The sequence below is a fragment of the Chanos chanos genome, chromosome 14 (assembly GCF_902362185.1).
Source record: "Chanos chanos chromosome 14, fChaCha1.1, whole genome shotgun sequence".
Lineage (NCBI taxonomy): Eukaryota > Metazoa > Chordata > Actinopteri > Gonorynchiformes > Chanidae > Chanos > Chanos chanos.
In genome coordinates, this window is record NC_044508.1 from 9,877,435 (window position 1) to 9,901,111 (window position 23,677).

The 23,677-nt window shown below is 40.0% G+C and overlaps 3 protein-coding genes across 3 annotated transcripts; 2 read left to right on the forward strand and 1 right to left on the reverse strand.

Annotated features, from left to right (window-relative positions):
* Window positions 1-170: 170 nt before the first annotated feature.
* Window positions 171-8,217, forward strand: polk (polymerase (DNA directed) kappa). Its single transcript, XM_030791850.1, has 14 exons — window positions 171-243; window positions 501-620; window positions 910-1,062; window positions 1,435-1,566; window positions 2,444-2,594; window positions 3,268-3,465; window positions 3,858-3,982; window positions 4,695-4,861; window positions 5,246-5,278; window positions 5,584-5,680; window positions 5,947-6,118; window positions 6,455-7,537; window positions 7,674-7,725; window positions 8,127-8,217. The coding sequence occupies exons 1-14, from the start codon at window positions 190-192 to the stop codon at window positions 8,215-8,217; spliced, it is 2,628 nt and encodes an 875-aa protein (XP_030647710.1). The 5' UTR covers window positions 171-189.
* A 1,035-nt stretch (window positions 8,218-9,252) lies between these two features.
* ankdd1b (ankyrin repeat and death domain containing 1B) lies at window positions 9,253-17,417 on the forward strand. The gene is made up of 15 exons (XM_030792015.1): window positions 9,253-9,430; window positions 11,289-11,389; window positions 11,666-11,764; window positions 11,873-11,971; window positions 12,245-12,349; window positions 12,675-12,779; window positions 13,429-13,527; window positions 13,811-13,909; window positions 14,290-14,388; window positions 14,658-14,756; window positions 15,147-15,245; window positions 15,424-15,519; window positions 16,057-16,258; window positions 16,794-16,925; window positions 17,362-17,417. Exons 1-15 carry the CDS (start codon window positions 9,253-9,255, stop codon window positions 17,415-17,417), a joined length of 1,668 nt encoding a protein of 555 aa, XP_030647875.1.
* Window positions 17,418-17,951: 534 nt separating this feature from the next.
* On the reverse strand, window positions 17,952-23,303 carry poc5 (POC5 centriolar protein homolog (Chlamydomonas)). The gene is made up of 12 exons (XM_030791851.1): window positions 23,220-23,303; window positions 22,825-22,972; window positions 22,500-22,589; window positions 22,018-22,193; window positions 21,519-21,695; window positions 21,142-21,246; window positions 20,578-20,757; window positions 20,148-20,310; window positions 19,374-19,522; window positions 19,000-19,104; window positions 18,509-18,691; window positions 17,952-18,092 (listed from the first exon to the last, which is right to left on the reverse strand). Exons 1-12 carry the CDS (start codon window positions 23,301-23,303, stop codon window positions 17,952-17,954), a joined length of 1,701 nt encoding a protein of 566 aa, XP_030647711.1.
* Window positions 23,304-23,677: the final 374 nt, after the last annotated feature.

The window sequence follows — 23,677 nt, forward strand, 5'->3', positions numbered from 1 at the left end:
TCTTTTTTCCCCTCATTTTTCACTCCTGTAAGTTCACCTGGTGAACTTGGGTGTAACTCACTGTTGACAACCCAAAGCCCATAGATCAAGATACTCAAGATACACTTGGATTATAGAGACCTGTCAAACATGGAGCCAAACGGAGATGCCCTTATGTCACGAATGGCCCTCAATGACAACAAAGCTGGTATGGAAGGCCTTGACAGAGACAAAATCAATAAGATCATTCTTGAGGCTTCCAAGGTAAATCTGCTTTTTACTTTCCTTGTGATGTTTTGCGTACTTTGCGTGTCACGTTTGCAGAGAAAGCAATGAAGTAATTTGATAGTAGTTAATCTTTGACATATCACGTATAGCAGCCTCTTGAATTTGTAATCTTTGGAAGAAAATAACCATAAAACTAATCTTAACCGTGACCATTAGAGTCATAAAAGATAGATGTGTTGTTCAGATTTTTATGGAGCCTTTATGTATCTTTCACATGACATATGATGCTGTAGGGCTCCAAGTTTTATGAGAACGAACTGAAGAAGGAGCGTCAGGTGAACCAGCGGATTGAAAAGATGATGCAGCAAAAAGCTAAAATTACTGAGCAGCAACTGCAGAAAGCACAAGCTGAGGTATGTTGTTCCCAGCATCCTCATGAGCTGGTTTTGTCTCTGTGTCTTTCGTTTGGTAATATAATAGCCTATTAAGAATTGTTGCCCTTGTTTTTCTCCATCTTAGGTACTAACTTTTTTGCATAGCAGTCTGTGAGAACGCTGCAAGACAAAATAATTTTCAAATCCCAACCTTAAATATTGCTTATAGTTTGTCTCAGGAAGGTTCTACTAATACAGTCTAATTACATTTTTTTACATACTGTGGCATGGCACCTGTGGTACTTAACGTAACATCACTTCTTGCCAGGTTTATAAACTGTCCGCTGAACTGGAGATGCGGCGAGATTTGAGCCGCGTCATAGTGCACGTAGACATGGATGCGTTTTATGCCGCTGTGGAAATGAGAGATTGTCCAGAACTGAGGGACAAACCCATGGCTGTGGGATCTATGAGTATGCTGGTGAGAATCTATAAAAACATTTAAATATAGCTCCTCAAAGAAATTCAATCATTCTATGATAGTTTCAGTGGTAAGGAACTATTGTTGCCCATATATCTGAAATGTATATGTATCTCTTTGTGTTTCTGGTGTATCTGCTTTGAAGCATTACTTGTGTCACTATTGTTATGAACTTTGTCACAAAAATTGCAAACCAACATACCCCAGTAATTTTAAAAATACAATTTTTCCCATTATATCCCCCTAAAATAAAGGTTGATGAATTCCTCCTTGCACTGTGAGATAGCAGTGTTTGTTTTTTATTTGTTTGTGTTTCGTGTGTGTATTCTGAATCATAGTGAAAGTAACTGTTTTTATTTCTGACATATTCAGTCCACCTCCAACTACCATGCGAGGAGGTTTGGTGTTCGTGCTGCCATGCCTGGCTTCATTGCCAAGAGGCTTTGTCCAAACCTTGTCATCGTTCCAACCAACTTTGACAAATACAGAGCAGTGAGTTCACAGGTAATGGTTTCCCTTTGTCTTCCTCTTTATTTTTCCTCTTCTTTTTAATATACTGTGTTTTAAATGAACACACATGATATATAATATGGCCTAGATGAGAAATTCAGTGTGGGTATAAAGCCAACCATTACCATGTGTCTGTTTTAACAGCATGTTAGTGAAAGCACAGTCCTGTAGGGCATTAGTATGTTTAAGAAACACGGATAATGTTTTATTAGCAGTGTATTCTTTTCTAAATGACTTGAGGTGATGCGTGCTTCAAGTTCAAGTTTAAGTTTATTTAAAGCCCAGTATCACTGTTTACAGTCTCAAAGGGCTTTACATGCCCACAGGATTACAACAAACAGAGCAGGGTGGCACCCCCTTACTTGATCCTCATAGCGGGCAAGAAAATACTCCTCAAAAAAACCCCTAGATTTTTGGGGAAAAATAGGAGAAATCTTGAGAAGGACCACAGAGAGAGGAGACCCCTTCTAGGCCAGCCAGGTGTGCAAATGGTGCCAACCCAGTGGGCAAATTATAAACAACACAGTGATAATGAAAAAGAAAACACAACTAGTAGACAGTATAAAGAATGACAAGACAGCATGGGGCTCAGTGAAGAGAGAGATGACAGGGAGGGAGGGGGGGCACACCTAAGAAGAAAGTAGCCACATTCAAGCCAGACACTCATGCTCGAACAGATGAGCCACAGCCATGCAGGAGATGAGGGAAGGAAGGAGAGCATTACTGGAGTATCACTGCTTTTAAAGAATCAGAAGGAATTATGACTGATATTAATAACTGCTTCTGCTTTATTATGAGGTGTCCTAACTGCATTACTTTGAAATGTGCCATACTTGGATTTTCAGTTAATGTTTTTGCCTTTTCTTTTAAGGTGCGCGAGATTTTTTCAGACTATGATCCACACTTCCTGCCTATGAGCCTGGATGAGGCCTATTTGGACATAACTGACCATTTGGAGCAGAGAGAGCATTGGCCTGCGTCCAGGCGTACATATCGCGTGTGTTCATCCCAGACTGTGGAAGGTACATCACACCTCATTTAGCATGATGTTTAGTGTGTCAGGATTAATGGTAGGGAGTCAGTCCAGTGTCTTGTCTTCAGACCCGTAAATCCTACCACACCCAAAGAGCACACACTTATTTCCACAGTAAAAGATATGGGTAAAAAAAACAGCATTCTGTTTGAATTTGAGTGCAGTACTTTCTATCACTGTAGTGCATATATGTGGGCATAAGTATTCAATCTTAGAATGGGCAGTAGTCAGTAATTGTGATGTGCTATTAAAGGAGTCCTTCAGTAGTATGTCAGCGTCATTGTTTTATATAAGTTACAGTGTTACTGTTTTGTTTCAGCAGTATCGTTGTTTGTTTCATCGTTAAAATGGAACGTTTTTTGTGTTCTAAAGACTTTTCTCAGCATCTGAAAATGTAACAGAAAACATCTTCAGCATTATTTTTATTAATACACGTTCACAAAGCCATATTTAGAGCCCATAAACAGATTTTTTTTTCTTTGTGTAGTTCAGAGAATTGAGCCTGTTATATTACATGATTCACAAACATTTCTGACATTTTGATTAGTTTAATTTGAACCATACTAATGCAGCAGCTTTGTAAAATATCGATGCAGTGCAGTTCCCAGTTCTGACTGTGAAAGCGTTGTATGTTGCATGCATATGTTATCTCTGTAAAAAAGAGAGAGAAGGACAGATGCTGGAAGCTGAAGAGGAGACTGATAATCTGTCCCCTGTCCTGTTTGAGGACAGTCCCACTGTGTCCCCGACTCTCCCTGAGCCAGCTGGTGATGTGATCGTGTTTGGCACTTGTGCAGAGGAGGCGGTTCGAGAGATGCGGTTCCGCATCGAACAGAAAACCACGCTCACCGCCAGTGCTGGTTGGTGACTTTTATTAGATCTGAGTGTGTTAAATCTTTAACAGGGCTTTCTTTGAACTATTTTATGAAAAAAAAAATGATACCTTTTGAGCGTCTTTTACTATAGAAACGCAACCCAGTGAACAACAGGTTGCTTCCCAGACTTTGTCATTGTGTCATTTTACATTTTTTCATAGAATATTTCAGAGTGCCCCCTTACAGATTTGGTAAGCTTTTTTGTTATCTGAATGGCTAGACAGTCATAGTTATTAATATAGATATGACTGAGGGCTCTTAAGATGTCTTTATTATCAGCAAGTATTTATAGGTTAAGATGTAAACACGTAGTTGGGTTTTTTTTTTTCACGCGGTCAGATAAACGAGTTAAGATCAACTGCTGTTTGTTACTGTAGGTATTGCACCCAACATGATGCTGGCTAAGGTATGCAGTGATAAAAATAAACCGAATGGCCAGTACAGAATTCCATCTGAACATCAAGCTGTGATGGACTTCACCAAAGACCTGCCTGTCCGAAAGGTAAGCTTACCCAGGTCCCCTTGGCCCTCCTGACGTGCCCACACAATGCTGGGGTTATACAGTGTACTTGCTTAGCAATGCGTATTCTATTGTTCAGAGCAAACTCTCTCCAGGGCTTTGTTTTGGCTCAAGTGTCGTTTGTTTGTCAGAAGAGGTGTGTGAACTTGTGTTTTGTTTTGGAAACTGAGCAAACCCATCCAAACTGAGACCTCCCACTGAGGTGTTTAATCTGAAACATGTGGCCTTTAAACACAGAAATGAGCCAAGATGGAATTTTCACATATAGTCAGTGCAGTGGTCTGGAGGCCTGCCATGGAGTACCAGAAAGACAGCAGTTAAAAAGATAAATGAAAACTATAAAATAAAGAAGTGGATTGCTGAATGTATTCATAAACACATTGGTATGTGAATGAAGAATATTACTATGCATATATGTGAGAAGGTTTATTAGTATGTATATGTATGAGCCTTATGTTTTAGTTATTGTTAAGGAAGAACATTGTGCTATGATACATTTATGCATAAGTGACAATTTGTAACTTTACCCATTTATATGGTTTTGATTCTTTTTTTCAGTCACCCATAAAGTTTAGTTGTTTCTGTCAAAACTATGTTTACACAAGAATAAAACAAAGTGAACTGAGCCATTTTAAATGAGCCCAGTGTGAATTTTAATGGAAAACATCAGTTCGGCTCTGTGATTGTGTTGCAGGTGTCTGGCATTGGAAAGGTCACTGAGAAAATGCTGGGTTCTCTGGACATAACCACATGTGCCCAGCTTGGCCAGAAGATGGCGCTATTATCCTTGCTCTTTTCAGAAACATCTTGGCACCATTTCCTGCAGATATCTCTTGGCCTTGGCTCCACACACAGAGAGAGGTACATGATAAGGGTTTGGTGTGCCTCAGCTGCAGCAATAAAGAAATTGTGCGTGGCCAGACGCCAAATTTTTGTAACATCTGCCACACTCACCATTTTGGTTAGGATGTAAACAGTTTTAATTGATGCCTGTGAAAAAAAGGAGACCAATCAGTGTTATTTAAGATCCACCGCAAGTCAGTAAACACTTGGGCAAGTAATCCCGCCGAGTTATAGTAACATTATAATTAATTCATGTCATGGGAAAATATCCACACGGTCTCTTGATTTCTCTTGTTACCATAGGGATCAAATTAAGAGTGAGTCATGTTGAAGATGCTGTGCCAGTTAAATAAATGAGGTTAGATGCTAAATGTTTGTAAAATGTGTTGGTTTTGTTTGCAGGGATTCAGAGAGAAAAAGCATGAGCACAGAAAGGTGAGCAGTTCATCTCAAGGAACTCAAAGTGACCTCTTATTATAAAAAACACTCGATGAGTAATAATTCACGCGAAGGGATGACATGCTTCTTGCCGTGTATTATCATAAACGTCTTCTGACCCTCCATACTCATCCCATTGCTTCGTCATGTCTTCTCTCATTTCATTTCTTTTTTTTTTTTTTTTTACTCCATTCTGCCTCTTTTTCTCACCACCCTTTTCATGTGTCTCCCTTCCTCACCCTCTCTCATAATTCTGCTCTCCTCTCTTTGCTGCTCTCGTTCGTCATGCTTTTGTCTCGTAGGACGTTTTCAGAGATGAGTGATTTGGAGGAGCAGTATGCGCTGTGTAGAGAACTTTGTGAAGACCTGGCCCAGGATCTGCAGAGGGAAGGCCTCAAGGTGCTGATGCTTATTGGGTTTCCCATCACACTATTTTTGAGACTACTCCCGAAATTCAAACTTTTAACGATGTTACATTTAGTTCATACTGCCTATTAGTCACACCTAAAATTGTTCAGAAGTTTTGTGACCACACACTAAAGGTTCTGCTATGGCAACAGAGGACATAAATGAGAGTAGTGTTCGTTAGAAATTTCTATAAAATGTTGTCGAAAACCTTTAGTTTTATTTTGGCCACTCACATTTCTTGTGATTTCTGCAACTAGGGTAAAACAGTTACCCTGAAGCTGAAGAATGTGGACTTTGAAGTAAGAACAAGGGCTTTCACGTTGCAATGTCCGGTCTGCACTACAGAGGAGATCTTTGCAGCTGCTAAGGACCTCCTGAAAGCAGAGGTCGACCATGTCAGCCCACAGCCCTTAAAACTGAGACTAATGGGTAATGTCATCGGAGCAGAGTTTGTTTTGTTTTGCATGAGGATTTGCTTGTGATTCAGAGCCGAGTTGATACGTACCCACATGAATTTTAAAACTTGGATTGATCGTACTGGCAGAATCTGCACTACTTTTGCACCTCTCCACCCCTCTATCTCTTAGATTACCTACAAAAGGCCTAGCGTTAAGACAAGTTCTGGTATCATTTTTTTTTTTTGTTTCCCGAAAGTGTTTTAGATTTTGAGGGTTATGAAATGATTCAAGATGTTTCTGATTGAATTAGGAAAGTGGTCGTTACACCCTCAGTGTTTTTACGTTGCCCGTTGATTTGTTTTCCCAGGAGTTCGCGTCTCAAGCTTCATCAATGTCGAAGAGAAAAAGCCCTTACAGAAGAGCATAGTTGGTTTCTTGCAGGCAGGAGGGTCTGATCCTAACCATTCACAGCGATCAGCCCCTGTATTCAGAACTGTTGCGGACAAAAGTTCAGAATCTCCCCGGAAAGAGCTGTCATCTGAAACAGGGGAACAAGAGGACAAGCCGAAGCACCAAAACAGATGGGTGATCGATTCTGGTGGCTTCAGAGCCCCTCAGCAACAGTCTTTCTTTCAGAGGGTTCAGTCGCGAAGACTGGCAGAGGAGTCTGAACTCAAGGCCCGCGAGGAGAACGCGCAAACATCAAACAGACCGACGGACACCAAACCAGTCACAAATGCAGATGCATCTGGTCCGGATAAAGCGGCAGATACAAAATCGTCAACAAACCAAGAATCGTCTCCCGCTGCGTCCATGCCGCAGTCCCTCACGTGTCCCGTGTGCTTCAGGCAGATGGGGACCATAGACCTCACGGCCCTCAACCGGCACATCGACAAGTGCCTGTCCGAGAGTGTGACAGGTTGTGAAAAAACGAGCATAGATACGGGTCAGGAGAGATGGAGTGATGTGTGTGAAGAAAAGAAAGATCAGGAGGAAGAGAACACAACCTCATCAGATTCATGTCATAGCAAAGCCACGCCCTCAACCTCAGAGGGAGATAGAGCTTTGGTTCAAGATCTCCCTTCTAAGGATGACGGCGAAAAGCCATCCACAAGCGTATTAAACTCTGTGTCTTTCTCCACTGAATTTGGAAGGGGTGGTCTTACGCCCTCACGTCCTAACCACGATAGGAATTCTAATGACTGTGATTCCCATGCCTCCGATCATCTAAGTCATGAAAGCAAACCTACCTCAGTAGCACCTCTCAAGATGAATTCATCTAATTCTGGAGGCGTTTTCTCACAGCACTCAAAAGGCACAGCTCTGACGTGCCCAGTGTGCTGTAAGCCGCAGGAAACCGACGACCTGTCGCTCTTCAACCGCCATGTAGACGTATGTCTCAATCAGAGAGTGCTCCAGGAGCTCAGAGAAACAGACAGCCCTGCTAATGGCTCCGCTCCAGGGAGCATCAAAGGTCAGTGTGAAAGGAAAATGTAACATGACACTATCTGTCTTCAAATTTATATTTGTGTTAGTGATGTGGTCATGGTTTGGTCCTGCTCCTGAGTGTTTGACCTACCTTACAGGTAATACTGAGGACCCTCAACACATCCTGAAATCTAGAGGGAAAAGCAAGAGGTGAGACTCTTTACAGAAAGCTTTTAACCTCTCCTTTCCGCTTTAGTGATGTTTTTTTAAATGTTTCAAGTAATATCATATTTGTCATAGTTGTTTATTAAATTATGTGGCACCTTTAATGCAAAAGTACAAGACAGGATACAGAAGAGATCCTGTTTTATATAGATATGCATTTTGGTTTTATGGCTTCATGTCATATTTCATTTGATTAGTTCACTTGATTATGTCGATTACACTTGTACTGATGTTTATGTGAACCAGCGTGGTTGTAGTGTATTATGTGGGGGGATACCACCAGACAGCAGTTTTCCTGTCCAGTGAAATGTGGGATTATGTTTTTGTATGTGAGCTGTTTTTTTTGTACTAATTTTTTGTGTCTGTTTCTGAACATTTGCCTACAGAAAAGGGTCTTCACCTCCTCCTTCAAAGAAACCCAGAGCTGTGGGGACAAGACATACTATAGACAAGTTTTTCAGAGGGGGCTCCAGATAAAAAGGATAGTGTGGTTCATGTTGCCTCTCCATGAACACTGATCCTGATGATTTGATTATGCTGCAAATTATAACGCCTAGACCTTGTATATGGAAGGAAAAGACATAATTTTCCCACCCCTTCATATGTGTATGTATGTGTATGTGTATGTGTGTGTGCGTGTGCGTGTTTATATAAATGAAGTGAAGTGAGTTAATAATGTCACGTGTTAACATTGCAGTACTTTCATTGCTCAGTAAGTTGATATACAGAATGTTGTCGTTGAAATATTTAATTTTTTGTAAAAAAACCTCCTCAACCACAGTTGCTTTGATAAATTAATCTAAGCCATGATGTGTTGCTGCTTATACAAAGCACTTTTTAGAAAAGGCACCTTTTATACATTCAGCTATGTTATGTAACTTTCTTGAGAAAGTAGAGCAATATAGCTATTTTTGCGTTTTTAAGTTTGTGTGAAACCTGTTTAACCAACGGAGCAATATAACTATTTCAAGTGTATTTAAATTTGAGATGTGTGAAAATTAAAATGTCTTTATTGTTTATATTTTGTTTTGTTTGGTATTTTAAAGGAATATAAATGGGGTACGAGTCTCGTTGCATGACTGCATAACTATATCATATTAAGTGACTGGGCAAAGTATAAGTCGTTTATCAACTGCTGATCATTTCATTGGTTTGGCATATTTTCTCATATTATGAAGTAATTTAAGTAAATCTGCATCAGGGGACAATGTATGTACGAGAGAAGTTATGGAAATCTCAATTGTTTCTGTATAAACCAGCACACACAAAACCAGGAGGACCAGTTTAGACTGCGTGTCACTACATAAAATTTAACCATTGACAAATTCAGCAGGAAATGCTAGCATGCTTTGCAGTGCAATCAGTGCTTGAAGCAGTTTGAAAGCATGTACTCACAGAGGGTGTGAGCTTTAAGAGCAAACAAAGCTTACCACAGGGGCCCTGTTAATGTGTTTGTAGAGAATTTACGCCTTAGTTCAGAAAGAGGAGAGCTTTGTCAGACAAGCAGGTGACATGGATAGGAAGATTTCAACGCTAAAGGGTTACATCACGAAACACCCGATGATGAAGAAGGAGAACCTGAACCCTAAAACCTGGCTCACAGCAGATCAGGTCAAAGGCTTCACAGATTTCGTACTGCAGAAGGACACCAACGCTGAGACAGACTCGAGTTATGACGATGTGGAGATGTGTAAGTCTAACTTACAGTGAAATTATTTATATGATTAATAGTATTTTTTGTTGTTGTTTTTTCAAGGATGGATACCTAATCTGTGGGTAAAAACAGGTGGTCAGAACAAGCCATCTTGTTACTTCCCCCAGTTACACGTAACCTCAACTGGAAATGGTGCTGCTGTTAACATAGGACATTATTACATCTTCAGAAAGCAACTATTAGTTTAAATATGATCCAAAAGCTTATTGATGTTTCACAGATATGACAATAATGTCGTAGTTTCAATAGATTGACATGTAAATGACTTTTACGTTTCAGGTATAAGCACACCTCAATTAAACCTTGAAGTGAACGCCTGACACTTACTATATGTATAGACACACAGCTGTAATCGTGTGTGCTTGGATACACAAGAGCAAGTTTGAGTTTTGTTAGGGTGTGTTCCAAAGAAATGTTTATCCTTTAAAGGCGGCTTTCTTTACATGCTGGCTTTTCTGTTTGCTGCATTTACTCACACAGAAATTACTTCTAAGACAGAGCATATTATGCAAATATTTTCCACATTTCTGTTTATATCTGCCACAGGCCCAGGCAAGCATTATGACCAGTCCTTTTACTAAATTAGATATTGAAGATATACATTATCCATGAATTTTAGGAAAGAACATATGAGTATGAAAAATAGATGTATATGTTTTTTGAACTCATTGATCTGATGTACACAGTTTTCATAGGGATGTTCTAGTGATAACTGAATCTGATATGTGTAGTCATTCTGAGGAGTCAGTATCGCTAAAATTTTATGGCGTAAACCTTCTCGTTGCCATAATAAGAGTAGACGCGGTAAGAGTGATGGGGAATTTGGTGCGCATTAAAACACCCCAATATTAGCTAAGTTGCTGTCAGTACAATTACATCAACAACATCTCTCATCTATTATGTCATGGCAAGTTTTTCTATAATACATAGTAGTGAGCTCAGCAGTAGTTGCTTGGCTCTCGTCAAAGCATTTGACAGTAGGTCACAGTATTATCTGTGCTACAAACAGGGCAGTGTGTAGTCTGTCTCACCACTATGTTTTTTAAAAATTCCATTGATCTCTATGTCAAGGCAATAGCATTGCACCCTTGTGAGCATGAGGAGGATGGCGTTCCTCTGTTAAGCCTTGGTTCCTCACAAGGCTTCCTCCTGTCTCAGAGAGTTTTTCCTTGCCGCTGTCACCTTGGGCTTGCCTCCTGGGGACACCAGGTCTGGCATCCTGTAAATTCACTTTGTGGCAGTGTGTTTATTGTAAAAAGTGCTAAGCAAGTAAAACTGAACTGAATTTAATTGAATTGTAATCTGTGAACCAGATGCACTCTAATCTGTGGACCAGATTTTTAAAAGGTTTTTGAAATCTTATTGCATGAATTCTCAAGACTAATTAAGAGCTTCAAAACAGTGTTTGTGATGAAAACTTTGGCATGCTCCAAACCCCTTTTGAGTTCTGTCCTAAGGAGATGTATATCACAAACATGAACTGTCAACATAGCTGTGTCTGCAAGTTTCTATATACCTGGCAACACTTCACATAAACCCAACATGTGTCAGATTAGACAATGCTTATCCAGATTTATTATAATTGGGGCCCCTGTTGCCCATAAAAGGATAAGGCATCTTACTAATTATTAAATACTATTTAATTTTAACAGAGGGTTATATATACCCATAGAAAACAGTGAAGTATTTTAATTAAAAGGCTTTGTTTTTTGCTATCTCAACCAAACTTGTAAAAATAACGTTGATCTCCATCTAAAGGCAATGATGCAGTAAACTGTTTCCACTTGCATATTGTACACTCATAAGAAACGGATTTTTAATTGCTCTCATTAAGTACTAGACACTGAGAAAGAATACATGGAGGCAGTGAAGAAGAACGATGTTGAGGCCATGAAACGTCTGGGAAGAGGAGTCAACGTCAACACAAAGAATGTGGTAAAAAATCAGCAAAGGCCATGAAGCTCTCGTGAGAGAGAGAGTGAGAAACAATTCAACTTTCCTCAGAGGAAATCTTTAATTAAAGATACACCTGAATATCATTCATGCTCATTTGTTTGCTCAGTAGCTTCAGAGAAGGATACAGCATATGTGTTCATGTGCTCATTGTGAAATATTACTGCATGACTTCAAAGAATAATAATAATGCATCGTGGCAATTGGCTTTAAGTAAAGTGATACCATCATGACAGAATTAAACGTGTCTCACCCCAGCATAACCGGACAGCGCTCCACTATGCCATTGCTCACAGAAACGTGGAGGCTGTGGAAATCCTCCTTAAACGACGAGCCAGGCTTGATTTACAAGACAAGGTAATACGGATGGCGTTCAAATGGGCTTGATTTTACATGCTAACCCTGGAAGTCAAAGGTTTTGACAAGTGGAATGCCATTACTGTCTGTTTCTACACAACCTCTCAGCATGGAGTCGCTGCCATTCACTTAGCTGCATGGTTTGGCAGTCTGCCAATACTGAAGCTACTCGTGCAAGGCGGAGCTGATCAAAGCATGGAAACCAATGTGAGACTAAGTGTTATTTCATTATCAAACTCCAATACACTCCCCATCGGAGAAAATACTGGTACGACGAAGAAAATGTTAAGAGAGTGTCATTATGAATATTCTGGGAACAAAGCTGCTCCAATCTTCTTCAAGTTCTCAGAGCATCGTAACATTTAGAAGAAGTTCTAAACATATATATGTATTAACTTTTACAGTGCAGTATTTTTGGTTATTTTGATAGTGATCCATCCTCTGTTCATTTACCTATGAACAATGTATTTCTATTATCAGGAAGGGATGAACATGATGCACTGTGCAGCTGTAAATGATCACACAGAAATAATGGAGTACATTGTCAATGACCTGCATATGAAAGAGTTGGATAAAGAGGACAAGGTAACATGAGTTTGCACTCTACCAAAACTCACTCGAGAACTTCAAAGTTAAAAAAAGAAAAAGAAAAAAAAACCCAACAGTAAATCAAATCGTCTGTAAATTTGCAAAAAAAAAAATCTAGAACAGATTCTTTGTCAGGTCAGTTATAATCTTTACTCCAGTCCCTCTCTGTCTTGTGTTCCGGCTATATTCAGTAAAGGAATGCTTTGATTTCTATAACATGTTGTATGTATAGCCCTCTACTCCACAGCCCTCAATGAATGGTCATGCAAAATCGCTGCTCTTTTTATCCTTTTCTCTCTAACTCACTCCATCACTCTCTCAGAATGGGAACAGGCCCTTTGCAGTGGCAGCGATGCATGGTTCTGTTAAGATGCTTCGGATGCTGATGGAGGAACCATATTGTATGGTCACCATGGAGGGAAATCAGGTTCACCAACTATGCATTTTGTCCCCCCTGATGTATTACTCCAATACACTTTAGGGACTGTTTCTCTTCTTCCAGTCAAAGACCAACATTTATAATTTTGCTCATCAATGAATAAATACAGTAGATATTATATATGTAAACATTTGCTCTTTTCAGTATATATACATAAGGCCAAAGATGTATCCTGTATGAAAATGACATTTGCTGACTGTTGTTGACAGTTGTTGACTCAAAGGGAACACAGGTAGTGATGTTCCTTTGGATGCATGTGTCTGCCAAGATCATTCTCCCTTTCGCAGCATGGTAGTTATTGTTAGTCATGTATTATGTTTTGTATATGTATTACCCTTCTTCCCAAGGGTGTTTCTTCACTTGACACGCTACTTTACTGGAAGTGTAAAAATTACAGCTCCAAAATCAAGGCAAAGAGCTAAAAAAAGCATAATGTTATAGTTGAGATGACTGAAACAGGTTTTAAACTGATCATTATTTAAAATGTTTGTGTCTTCAACAGAAAAAGTTACGTAGGCAACTGCTCCATTTATTTGACACCGACAGCAAATTAGTACAGTGAACTCAGCTTTTGACCTGGTTTTCTCTCTCTCTCTCTCTCTCTCTCTCTCATTACTTTTCTTCGGTGTGAGGCCAGAATGGGGACACACCCCTACATTTGGCAGCTCAGAATGGTGAACTGGATGCTCTCCAGCTACTGCTGGACTATTTTGACACTCTCAATGAAGTCAACAAGGTACAAGCCACAAGATCCTCCCTGTTCTATCATACCCATACCCATAGCCATTACAGTCAACATTAAGCCATGTTAGGTGGCTTACTCGCCTAACTGAGTCTTATAATAATGTAGAGACACCATTAGACGTGTTAGACTGGGTCTGAAACATGATTCTGCAATACTAGCTTTCCAGGGACAACGTTGCTTATGATATATGGCATAAATATTTACTCGACTGCGGTTACTCCCAGTTCACCTTTGCCTTGTGTCTGAATGTGATTTTTTGTGCTGTTTTTTTCAGGCTGGGCAGACAGCTCTGTATTTGGCAGCGGAGGAGGCTCAAGAGGAATGTGTTCGAGCTTTGCTAGAGGCTGGCTGTGACCCAAACATCCTTAGCACTGTATGTTTGACTAACCCCACATAACTTAGAGGATTTTGCCGTACATACAGTGAATTTTCATCCAGAAGGGATTCTCTACAAATTGAATTCTGAGTATCATTCGGAAAAGCGACATATCATTTGCATAAGCCTTGTAAGACGTTGAAATAAACAACGCATACGAATACATAAAATGGCATATGAACAACAGTGTGAAAACATAAGCCGCTCACACTCACATCAGATGCAGCCTCAGGGGTACAGTTTTATCTCTGTTTTTCAAAGGTGTTTAGTAGTGTTTACAGGACTGCTATATAGGGCCTAAGCACGTCTTCTGTGTTTTTACTCTTGTAATGACTGTCAGTTATTTTCTGTCTGATTCTGTCTTCCTATCCTTTCAGAGTAAAAACAGCCCTTTGCATCCTGTTTGTGAGAAAGGTCACACATCAGTGGCGAAGCTACTTATTGCGAATGGTACTAAAATGGACGTCCAGAACCAGGTACTGATGAACTCTGAGTTATAATGGCCTCTTTGTCTACATGCATGAGAGGGAGAAATAGAGACAGATAAAGAGAGAGAAACAGAGGGACAGAGAGAAGGAGAGGTAGAGAAGATATGTGTGGTATAAATATTGCAAAAGATGGTCTGGTCATCCATCTCTGAGTACTGGTTCTTACAGTTATGCTTCTGCCGCCTCTGGTGAGGTCTGATCATGGTGAGGTCAGATACAGGTGTTCTGAGGCTAATTTGACCTTATCTTTCCTTCAGCATTTATGGGCTCCACTCCATCTCGCTGTGAAAAACTTCCACATCCCAGTCATTCACACTCTTCTGGAGTCTGGCTGCAATGGAAATATCACAGATCACGTATGATGTGATTTTCAAACGCTTCACTCATTTTTGTTCTTGAATGTCCACACAAGGTTTATTCTTAATGACTTATTCTTACAATGTAACATTTGCCAAAAAAAAAAAAAAAACTGGAACAGAGCAGGTTTGGCTCCCAGCTCAAATTCCCTCATCCTCTGTCATACAAATATCACGTCGGATTACATATTTCTTAAGGATGAAATGTCTGCTGTTTGATGCTTTATTTCATGATCAGCTCGTTTTTACCTTGGAAACAGGTGTGTTTAGTCTTTAACAAATCACAGTGGTTGCCAGATACAAACAACCTGAGTGGTGCAGTCCCTGTTGTGAAGATGAGCTAAACAGAAGACAGTTGCAGACGAAACTGTGTGTTCTGTTAACCTTCAGATGGGGCAGACAGCCCTTCACATTGCAGCAGAACTGGACAAGGTGGATATGGTTGACATGATTCTAAAAGCTGGAGTTGACTTGGAGATCAAGGACAGGGTAACTCTCTTGGGCTATGTTGAGTTATACAAGGGGTCTTGCTATGCCTGGAAAACAAGAAAAAGTAAAGAAAAGAAAAGAAAACAACACAGAAATGATGGTAAAGCCATCATCAGAGATAAAATCGTACGACTCTTAAACTAATACAGTTATTTCATGTGTTGTTTACATTTGATAGCAAGGAAAGACAGCCCTGAGAGTGGCAGCTAGAGCGGATGTGGTGATAATTGTGGACATGATCATTAAAGCCGAACGATATTTTAAATGGAGGAAGGTAAGAACATACAATATCAATTTAGTCCACTTTAGATTTCACTCTGTCTTAGAAATGTATTCATATGAAAAGATATCAGATATGTAGATTTTTTGCGTTCTTTCCAATCATTTCAGATTATTATTTTCATTGTCATCTCCAGGTGCCTCTACAGTCTTTCCCAATTGTACTTGATAGAAAAGGCATCTGAAATTCAGAATACATGCATGACTCCTCATTCACCAATTTTAAAGGATTGTAGATTAGTACATAAAAGTCTGCATAGACTTTCAGTATCATACTGTAATAAAGAGCACAAAGACATTCAAACATTTTTAAATGTCATTTTACCTGCATCATTTTAAGTCTGTTTGTATCTGCTAAATGTGAAAGATTGCTTATTACAGTGTTACATATGCCTATACAATAAGTATTCACAAGCAAATGACATCACATGACCGGAACTGGCATGCAGCATGTGGCCCATCTGTGTTGATCTCCACATCTGGCTCTTGGTCCGTTGCATCATTTCATTACCCTTTGATTACCTTTTTGCAGGCAAACACAGAATTCACTGAAAGTCTTCACGATGAATCCCCTTTGACATTTAAGCTGGATCACCGGCCTGAGACAAACCAGATTCGTAACACCATGTGGAACCTGGCTTACAAGTCCCTTAAGCGGAATGAATGGAAGAGGCTAGCTCAGCACTGGGGCTTTACAGAAGAGCAAGTCGATGCCATTGAGGAGCAGTGGACAGGTACAGTAGCAGAATGTACTGATCTTGGATCCACTGTTGTATGTGTAGTTCACAGATCTAGGGATTGACTTGGTTTTGCATACTAATACTGAAGCTTGGTATGAATGGGTCTAAATTACTACCTGGTCATTATTCAACTTTAGGCCCTGTATAGGTAGACCTGGTAGAAGTACTGTCTGGAATGAATAAGGTTTTATGTTATGATTACAGTTATGTGTGTGACCTCTGAGAGATCAATAACCAGCAGCTTCATCAAAAAAAAAATAAAAAATCCAAAACCAAAGCAAAACAAAACAATGTTTCTGTCATTTGGTTATTAGCTCAGGTAACTTTCCACATTGTGGAGCTGGTTCAGAATCAGCTCTCTTTACTCCTGGTCCTAGGAAATAAGTATGACACACTGAAGAGAGATACAAAACACACAGAAAAACGCCGACGAGAGACACACAAGGGCAATATGGAGCCAAAAAGAAAATGGTTCCTCCATCTGCCAGTGTCTTACTGTTTTCTGAACATTGTATGTGTACAATTCTAGGTCCCAACAGCTATCAGGAGCATGGAAATCGGATGTTACTGATCTGGCTTCATCTGGTGTTGATCGAGCAGAAAATCCCTGCTAAAGAACTTTACGAGGGTCTGGTTGCCGTGGGGAATCCAAAAGTAGCAGGTAAGACCTGCTCGACTATTGGCGTCATTAGGGCTTTGTGTTTTGCGAACATGGAATGATCTACAAACCTTTATCTTCTCAAAATATGTGACTTATCTGTAGAGTTGAACTGCTGGTCAGATCTAAATGATAAAAGTGAGTTGATGTAACTACAATATTTTTTTTAAGAAAAAATATTGAAAATATTGTCACCTTTCTTATCTCAACTTGTTGAAACTGTAAGCACACTGAACTTTTGCTACACATTTTGTAGCAAAATCAAAATTTGAAATCACTCCCACTGAATTTAAAACCTAGAAGTGAAACTTCAGTTTTTGCGTGAGATCAGTGCTGACATCGTTTTAGTTTTCCTGGAAGTGGAACATAGATTATCTCTGATTCATTAAAAAAAAAAAAAAAAAGCTCTTGGAAGAGTGAGATTTTTTTGTCTTTGCAGAAAAATTCAGAATGGAGGCAAAGGACATGACATCCCAGAAATGCACAATTTCATGATGTCAGCCAGATATGTGGATCGAGCTATTTACACTGACACAGAGCAATGTTTATAAAGAATGTTTTATTGTTTAAAACAGCATTTAAGGTGCAAAATCTGTCAGTGGTTCAGTTTACAGAAGGTACAGTACATGTTGATTTCACTGTTCCTTCATCTTTCTAACTGATCTGTGGTTCACTGATCTCCACTAACAGGTAACTGGTACATTACTACAGATCAATCAATACAGCCATCATTACACGGTCAGTTCTACTGGTGATTACGGTTGCATATAAATTCAGTTGAATGCAACATTTAAAACGGAAAAATACAAAACACATCTAGAGGTTTAGAAAAAAAAAAGATCAAAAACCATCTATTCTAAGATTTAATTAAAATAATTTATTAAAATATTAATAATAAAAAACTCATTTCCAACAAATCTATCATCTTGCAAACAATTTAAAAGCATAAGAATCCAAGCATGTGTGCGTATAAATAGTTGTATTTGGTGTACATATCTTCACACACACTGAGATTGGTGCTGGGCTGGCCTAGTCCACTACTTTGATAGAATGGAGATGAAAGGCAGAGTGGCCTCTGGTTTGACTGGAGGAGGTCTTGCTGCTGGAGACTCCCTGACTCTGGGAAGTGGATCTAGGAAACTTGGCAGCTGTTGCCTGGCCAACAGTGAGCTTTATGAAAACAAGCATTGGAGAGAGATAGTCCTTTTACTTTTGCTGTGTAGGGTAGTGTAAATGCATCTAATGCCTATCAACAAGTTGACTTGACATTGACCTTAACTTGTACTTCACTGTTACCACTTTATTATATAATATGTATCTTGCCCAAAACGATAAGACTCTAAATCACCCATAATCTATGGAAGATCAGTGTTTATCAACAGGTTGACTGTATCTATTTTCTGCAAATTTACTATTATTTCTTCAAATATTTGAATAACTCCCTCTGAGGGCCTCTAGCTGTTTGACGGTAGTCAGTATATTTGGCATTGAATATAAAGTGATATATATGTCAAATAAAATATAAGCAAATTACCTCTATGTCTGTGTGATGTTTGACAGTTAATATGAAGCGATGAGTAAATTACCTGTGTGACTGGGTGATGTCTCTCCACAATCACTGAGCTCATGGGAGGAGCTACACCCATGACATTCAGGCTGCCAGTGGATCGGCCGGCTTTGCTCAGATCAGGGCGGCCTGTTATACGAGCAGTCACAGTCTTGGTGGCTTTTTGCTGGCTGGCTGTTACAATCCTTGTCGTTGAATGAGGCTAATATCCAAACAGAAAGCAAAATTTCTTGAATCATTTGACATTTGCTGCAGAATAATGTTATTGTTGAAGGCAACTTGTAGAAGCTATTACTGCATAAAAATGACATTTAGGACAATGAGTCCCCATGTAGTGACAACAGGAACTTTTCTTTATGCCTTTACTTATATTATTGATTTTTTCAGAAACTGTTTTGTCTTCTAATACTATCAAATTTAAGATTGCTCTTGTCTGTTTCAAAAGGTTGTGGGGATAAAGGACGCACTACTTTAACATGCGTATTTAGTCGCACAAACATAGTACAGTACCTGTCTGAAGGTGCTCATACTGCCCCCTGCTGGTAAAGTGTTAACCACTGTACTGGACAGCACAGTCTCTGATCTGGGAACTGTTGTGGTGGAGCCAAGCCGATGCTAAGGCCAAGAAGACAATTAAATACAGATTTAAGAGTGTGTCACCGGGTTAGGCAATGGTAAACATTAGAAATGCAGACCAGTGACTGTCTCTATAAAATGTTCACTGAGGTGATAAAGTTACCGAAAACCAGTGAACACTATTAGCACTATTATTAACCATTATAATAAGAAAGGAATTTCACGTGGTTAAGTTCTAAGCTTTATTCCAAAGTGTAGGGGTTATTGTGCAAACACGCTGTCCCAATAAAGGCCCGTTAGTGTCTCACCATGTCTGCCTCCTCTGCATCACTGCGTGAGGGAGGTGGGTGGACTGGTGATTCCATGACGACCGGGCTCAGGCGTGCAGTAGAGGTGGGCCGCGGCTGGAGATTGGCCACTGAGCTGGAGCCGGCCTCATGCTGTGCGTGTGGAGCTTCTGAACGAGGAAGACAGAAGTAAAAGAAATGCAGACCCTTACAAACCAATTCAAAATATTCAAATACTCACAAATGTCATTATTTACATATACTAAACAAAACAACAAAACCAAAGAACAACTGACACTCATTCTGTCGCTCACTTCCGGAATGCAGTCATCATATTCTTTTAATCATTTACCAATAAATGGCTTAATTAGTAGATGAGGGGGAAAAAGAATCTTCACATCACTCTGTTCTCTGTTAATCCATGGTAGTACCCAGAACCAGAGAAAATGAGGGAAGTAAGGTGTCTGTGGAGATGGTTAGAGTTTGAATCTACAACCTCTACATCAGGGCTGTCAAACTCCGGTCCTGGAGGGCCAGGGTCCTGCTGTTTTTCTTGTAGACCAACTAAATAGAATCGCAATATCCACAGATTTCTACTCTCTGAACTCTGCAGGTCTACCACTGCACTGCACTGATCTCAGCTGGTTTACACTCCCTTGATTACACTCAACAATTTGTAATGACCGTTGTCAGTCAGCTTTAGACACACACTCCTGCTCTGTTTAAAAAAGCAGACCTGAAGCCAAGCAAAACCAATCAGGCAGAGTGTCACTGCGTGGCAGTGATCTGACTCACCGTGCTCTGGTCTGCGCTCTCCTGTGTGAAACATGGTCAGAGCCTCTATATTGAGAGCACAGACTCCGCGCATAAAAGCCTTCTTCATGGAATCTTCATAACGTTCCCTCTCTGTGTGTAACCTCTGGATCTCTGCCTGGGCTTTCTCCAGGGCCTCCGCATGCTAACACACACACACACACACACACACACACACACACAAAAAACGATTCAGTGAAATTCTGCACAAGATGCATATGTTTATGCATGTTTAATCTAGCTAGTCAATCAAATAAGAATCTACTCTAAATAAATATATTTAAAAAAATTACATTGAATTTAAAAAATTAAATTAAATTAAATTAAAAATAACAAAGACCAACTGCCAGCCAACTGGGGTGGGTGACAAAGCTCTTTCCCAATGACTTGACTTTGGAACAGAATCCCTTACTTGGGCTATCTTGGCCTCGTAGTCTTCAGACAGCTGCAGGCAGACATCCTCCGCCCGGGCACGGCACGCCCGCTCCACCCGTTCCCTCCACCTGCTCTCAATGAGCGAGTGCCAACCTGCCCACACCTTCCTCTTCAACTGCAGCTTGTAGTGCTGCTCTGCCAACTTGCCATTGTGGGCCTGTCAATCACAGAGCACTCAGATTCTCAAAAATCATTTGTGAGAAACTTTTCATTGGATATTCAGAGCTAGTCTTGATCAGATCAGAACTTAAAAATGTCATTTCACTCAGACTCAGCTGCAAGCTGCCAATTATTCCTGATTCACAGCAAGAGGCAAGTCTAACCCTCCTGAATTGAGTGCTTGGTTCGAGAACACACTGACACACTTCAAGACTGTGCCTTAGACGAGGGTGCCACTTGTGTGACATTCCAACAAGCTAAAAGTGTAAGTGTCATTTTGTGTCAGTCTTTGTAGGAAAGTCAAAGATGACAATGAAAAGAGTGCCGAGAGGCACTGTTGCCATTTGTGTGAGCTGTCACCCTGATGCCCCAGCCCTGTCACCTCCTCTTTGGCTGCACTGTGCTGCAGCCTCCATTGCGTGAAGGTCCTCATTAGCTCTAGTTTCTCTCGCTGCCTGTCAACGGCACGGCTCAAGTTCACAATCACCTAGAGGGCCAAGAATGGAGTTTCAAAACATGAAGTTTCATTCATTCAACTAATACGCCAAAAAGCACAGCATTTTGAATTTAGGAAAATATGGCAGAAATGGGTTGCTGTGTGTCATTAGAAAAAAAAAAGTGTTTGGTTTTTGAACAGAATTCCACTAGAAGTTCTAATCGACTGCCATTATGTTACTGTGGTTTCTTTGTGACCTCCTTCTTTTAAAAGCGTTTCTGTGAGGATAAACTACACACACACACACACAAACACACACACACCTCATCTTTTCTTTGGTTGGAGATCTCGTATGTGTGCAGCAGGTCTCGGAGACTGTCCAGCTCAGCTTTGATGCCAGCCACATGAGCAGCATGTCTCTGTCTCTCCTTCTTCAGCTCTAACCTGTGCTGCTCCAAAACAGCCACTTTCCACTTCCGCAGCTCCATCATCACGTTGTCCTTCACACACAGAGACATACGACACTGAACAACACGCACTGTGGACATAACCATCAGTCAAGAGACCGAGGGCTTTAATATGGGACAGCATGATCTATATCAAACCTGCTTCCTGTGGATAGCTAGCCTAATTATCTTTCAAAATCTATTCAAAAACAATGTCAAAAATACAGGCCAGAGCCAGTTAGTTGGACAACATTAAAATGACTACACTATTATTTGACACAATTTATCAATCTAAAAAAAAAAAAGTTAAAACCAAAAGAGTTAGGGGAAAAAACTGGATACAGAACACTAATCATGTTTTAGTGAGCAGGCCAACCTTCAGTTTGTTACTCCAAGTGTCCAAGATGTTCTCCATCTTGTTCATGTTTTCTTCAGAAATGAACAGCTCTGTAACCACGGTCATAAGAGGGTCTGGGGTGCTGTGCCCAGATCTCCCTGACTCTGTTTGTTGCCTTTCGGATTCTCCATCTGATCCAGCAGATCTTTCATCACCTAGGAATTAGGATAATGAGATCAACACTGACTAAATCAAAAGAGCCAGCTTTGAATTTCAATTCAAACTTGAAGTGCATTATAGCATTATATCTGTCAAACAGTGCAAAATGTCTGAAATCCTACAAACACTATGCTGTTGAGTAAATACACATATTAAAAAAATCTGTCTGTCAGCTTATTTAAGATCTCTTAAAGTTGGAATATTTTTCAAACAAAATTACTGTGACATAAAACTGATGTGAATCGGACATCTTTTTAGGTGTGGTGAACATTGACTGAACATCTGGTGACTTTTTTTTTTACCCTCTGATGTTTGAGACTGAGCTCTGGTTTCTTGTGGCACAGGAGAGACCCTAGCCGAGGTCACTTCATCACTCGAATGTCTGTCGGTGTCTGCAGATAATGAAAAAGACTTCAGTATCGAATGGTACTGCATAGTGAAAAGTATGTGTAAATCAAAATGGATGCTGCTTTAACTTTACACATGTATCAAGATGTATTAGGCTAGTTAGAACCTACTGGTGCAACAATCATGGTAATATAACAAATGAACAGTTTGTTAGGAAGCTGCAAGGCATATTGCAGTTTAAACATAGCATTTACAAAGAATGTTAGAGGGCATTCCTACCTGCAGGTGTCTGAGATTCTCTTTCATAGACTATGGTGGACGTGCGTTGGGTGTGTGAGAGCTGGGAGGTACTCAGAAGTTGGGAAGGTACGCTTGGCTCGTATTTGGGAGTGACCACAGCAAAGCGGAGAAGGTGTTCATATTCATCCTGACAATGAAAAGATGTTTCAGACAAACCCAGAGAGGCGTCTTTACAGTCTTAAAAGTACAGCCCTAAGAGCATAAGAATTTAAAAAGCAATGTTAGAGTTTTGTTTTGGACCAAGATGATAACTTCAGCTACTTGTGTTCTCTCATCCTTGCCCCCATCTGCTTTGAAGGATTAATTCCCTAATCTGATCACTATTGCAACAACTTCATTTTAAACATTAGTTGCATAAAACAAAGCTGACTAACCTGCAGCTCAGAAGAGACTGAGCTGCCCCTGTCTGAGTCTCGAGGAAGGACTGGACTGCTTGGTTCTCCTTCATCTGAGGACATCTGAAATATGAGAAAGAGTTAAATTACAAAAAACAACAACAAGAAAATCATTCACATGACACACACAGGTAGGTGTACTGTATTACTGCCAACTTAACTATGCTGTGTTAGAAAAAAGTACTGAACAGCGAAAGCGTTGCTCTCTACTTCAGTTTCTTAATCCCAGTTTTGGTATTAACTGGTTAACACATTTTTCTCGAAGTCTAATTAAGTCATCCCGTCCTTTCATGCTTTCAAGTAAGTTCGAGGACTAAGATGGGGAAACACTACCCTGCGCCGTAGTATTACATACTTACATTCTTTAAGAGAGTAAAGTCTATAATACGCATAAACTACAAGTTCGTCTACAATCAAACATAACACAAATAATAATT

Bases quoted from the DNA above. Each gene is read 5' to 3' on its own strand.
- polk (XM_030791850.1), top strand. From the start codon at position 190: ATGGAAGGCCTTGACAGAGACAAAATCAATAAGATCATTCTTGAGGCT. The intron at 1,063-1,434 runs GTGAGAATCTAT...TGACATATTCAG, and splicing joins TGGGATCTATGAGTATGCTG to TCCACCTCCAACTACCATGC. The intron at 6,119-6,454 runs GTAATGTCATCG...TTGTTTTCCCAG, and splicing joins CTTAAAACTGAGACTAATGG to GAGTTCGCGTCTCAAGCTTC.
- ankdd1b (XM_030792015.1), top strand. From the start codon at position 9,253: ATGGATAGGAAGATTTCAACGCTAAAGGGTTACATCACGAAACACCCG. The intron at 13,528-13,810 runs GTACAAGCCACA...TGTTTTTTTCAG, and splicing joins CTCTCAATGAAGTCAACAAG to GCTGGGCAGACAGCTCTGTA. The intron at 16,926-17,361 runs GTAAGACCTGCT...TTGTCTTTGCAG, and splicing joins GGGGAATCCAAAAGTAGCAG to AAAAATTCAGAATGGAGGCA.
- poc5 (XM_030791851.1), bottom strand. From the start codon at position 23,303: ATGTCCTCAGATGAAGGAGAACCAAGCAGTCCAGTCCTTCCTCGAGAC. The intron at 22,973-23,219 runs GTTAGTCAGCTT...TTTCATTGTCAG, and splicing joins CAGTCTCTTCTGAGCTGCAG to GATGAATATGAACACCTTCT. The intron at 21,696-22,017 runs GTTGGCCTGCTC...CTGTGTGTGAAG, and splicing joins CTTGGAGTAACAAACTGAAG to GACAACGTGATGATGGAGCT.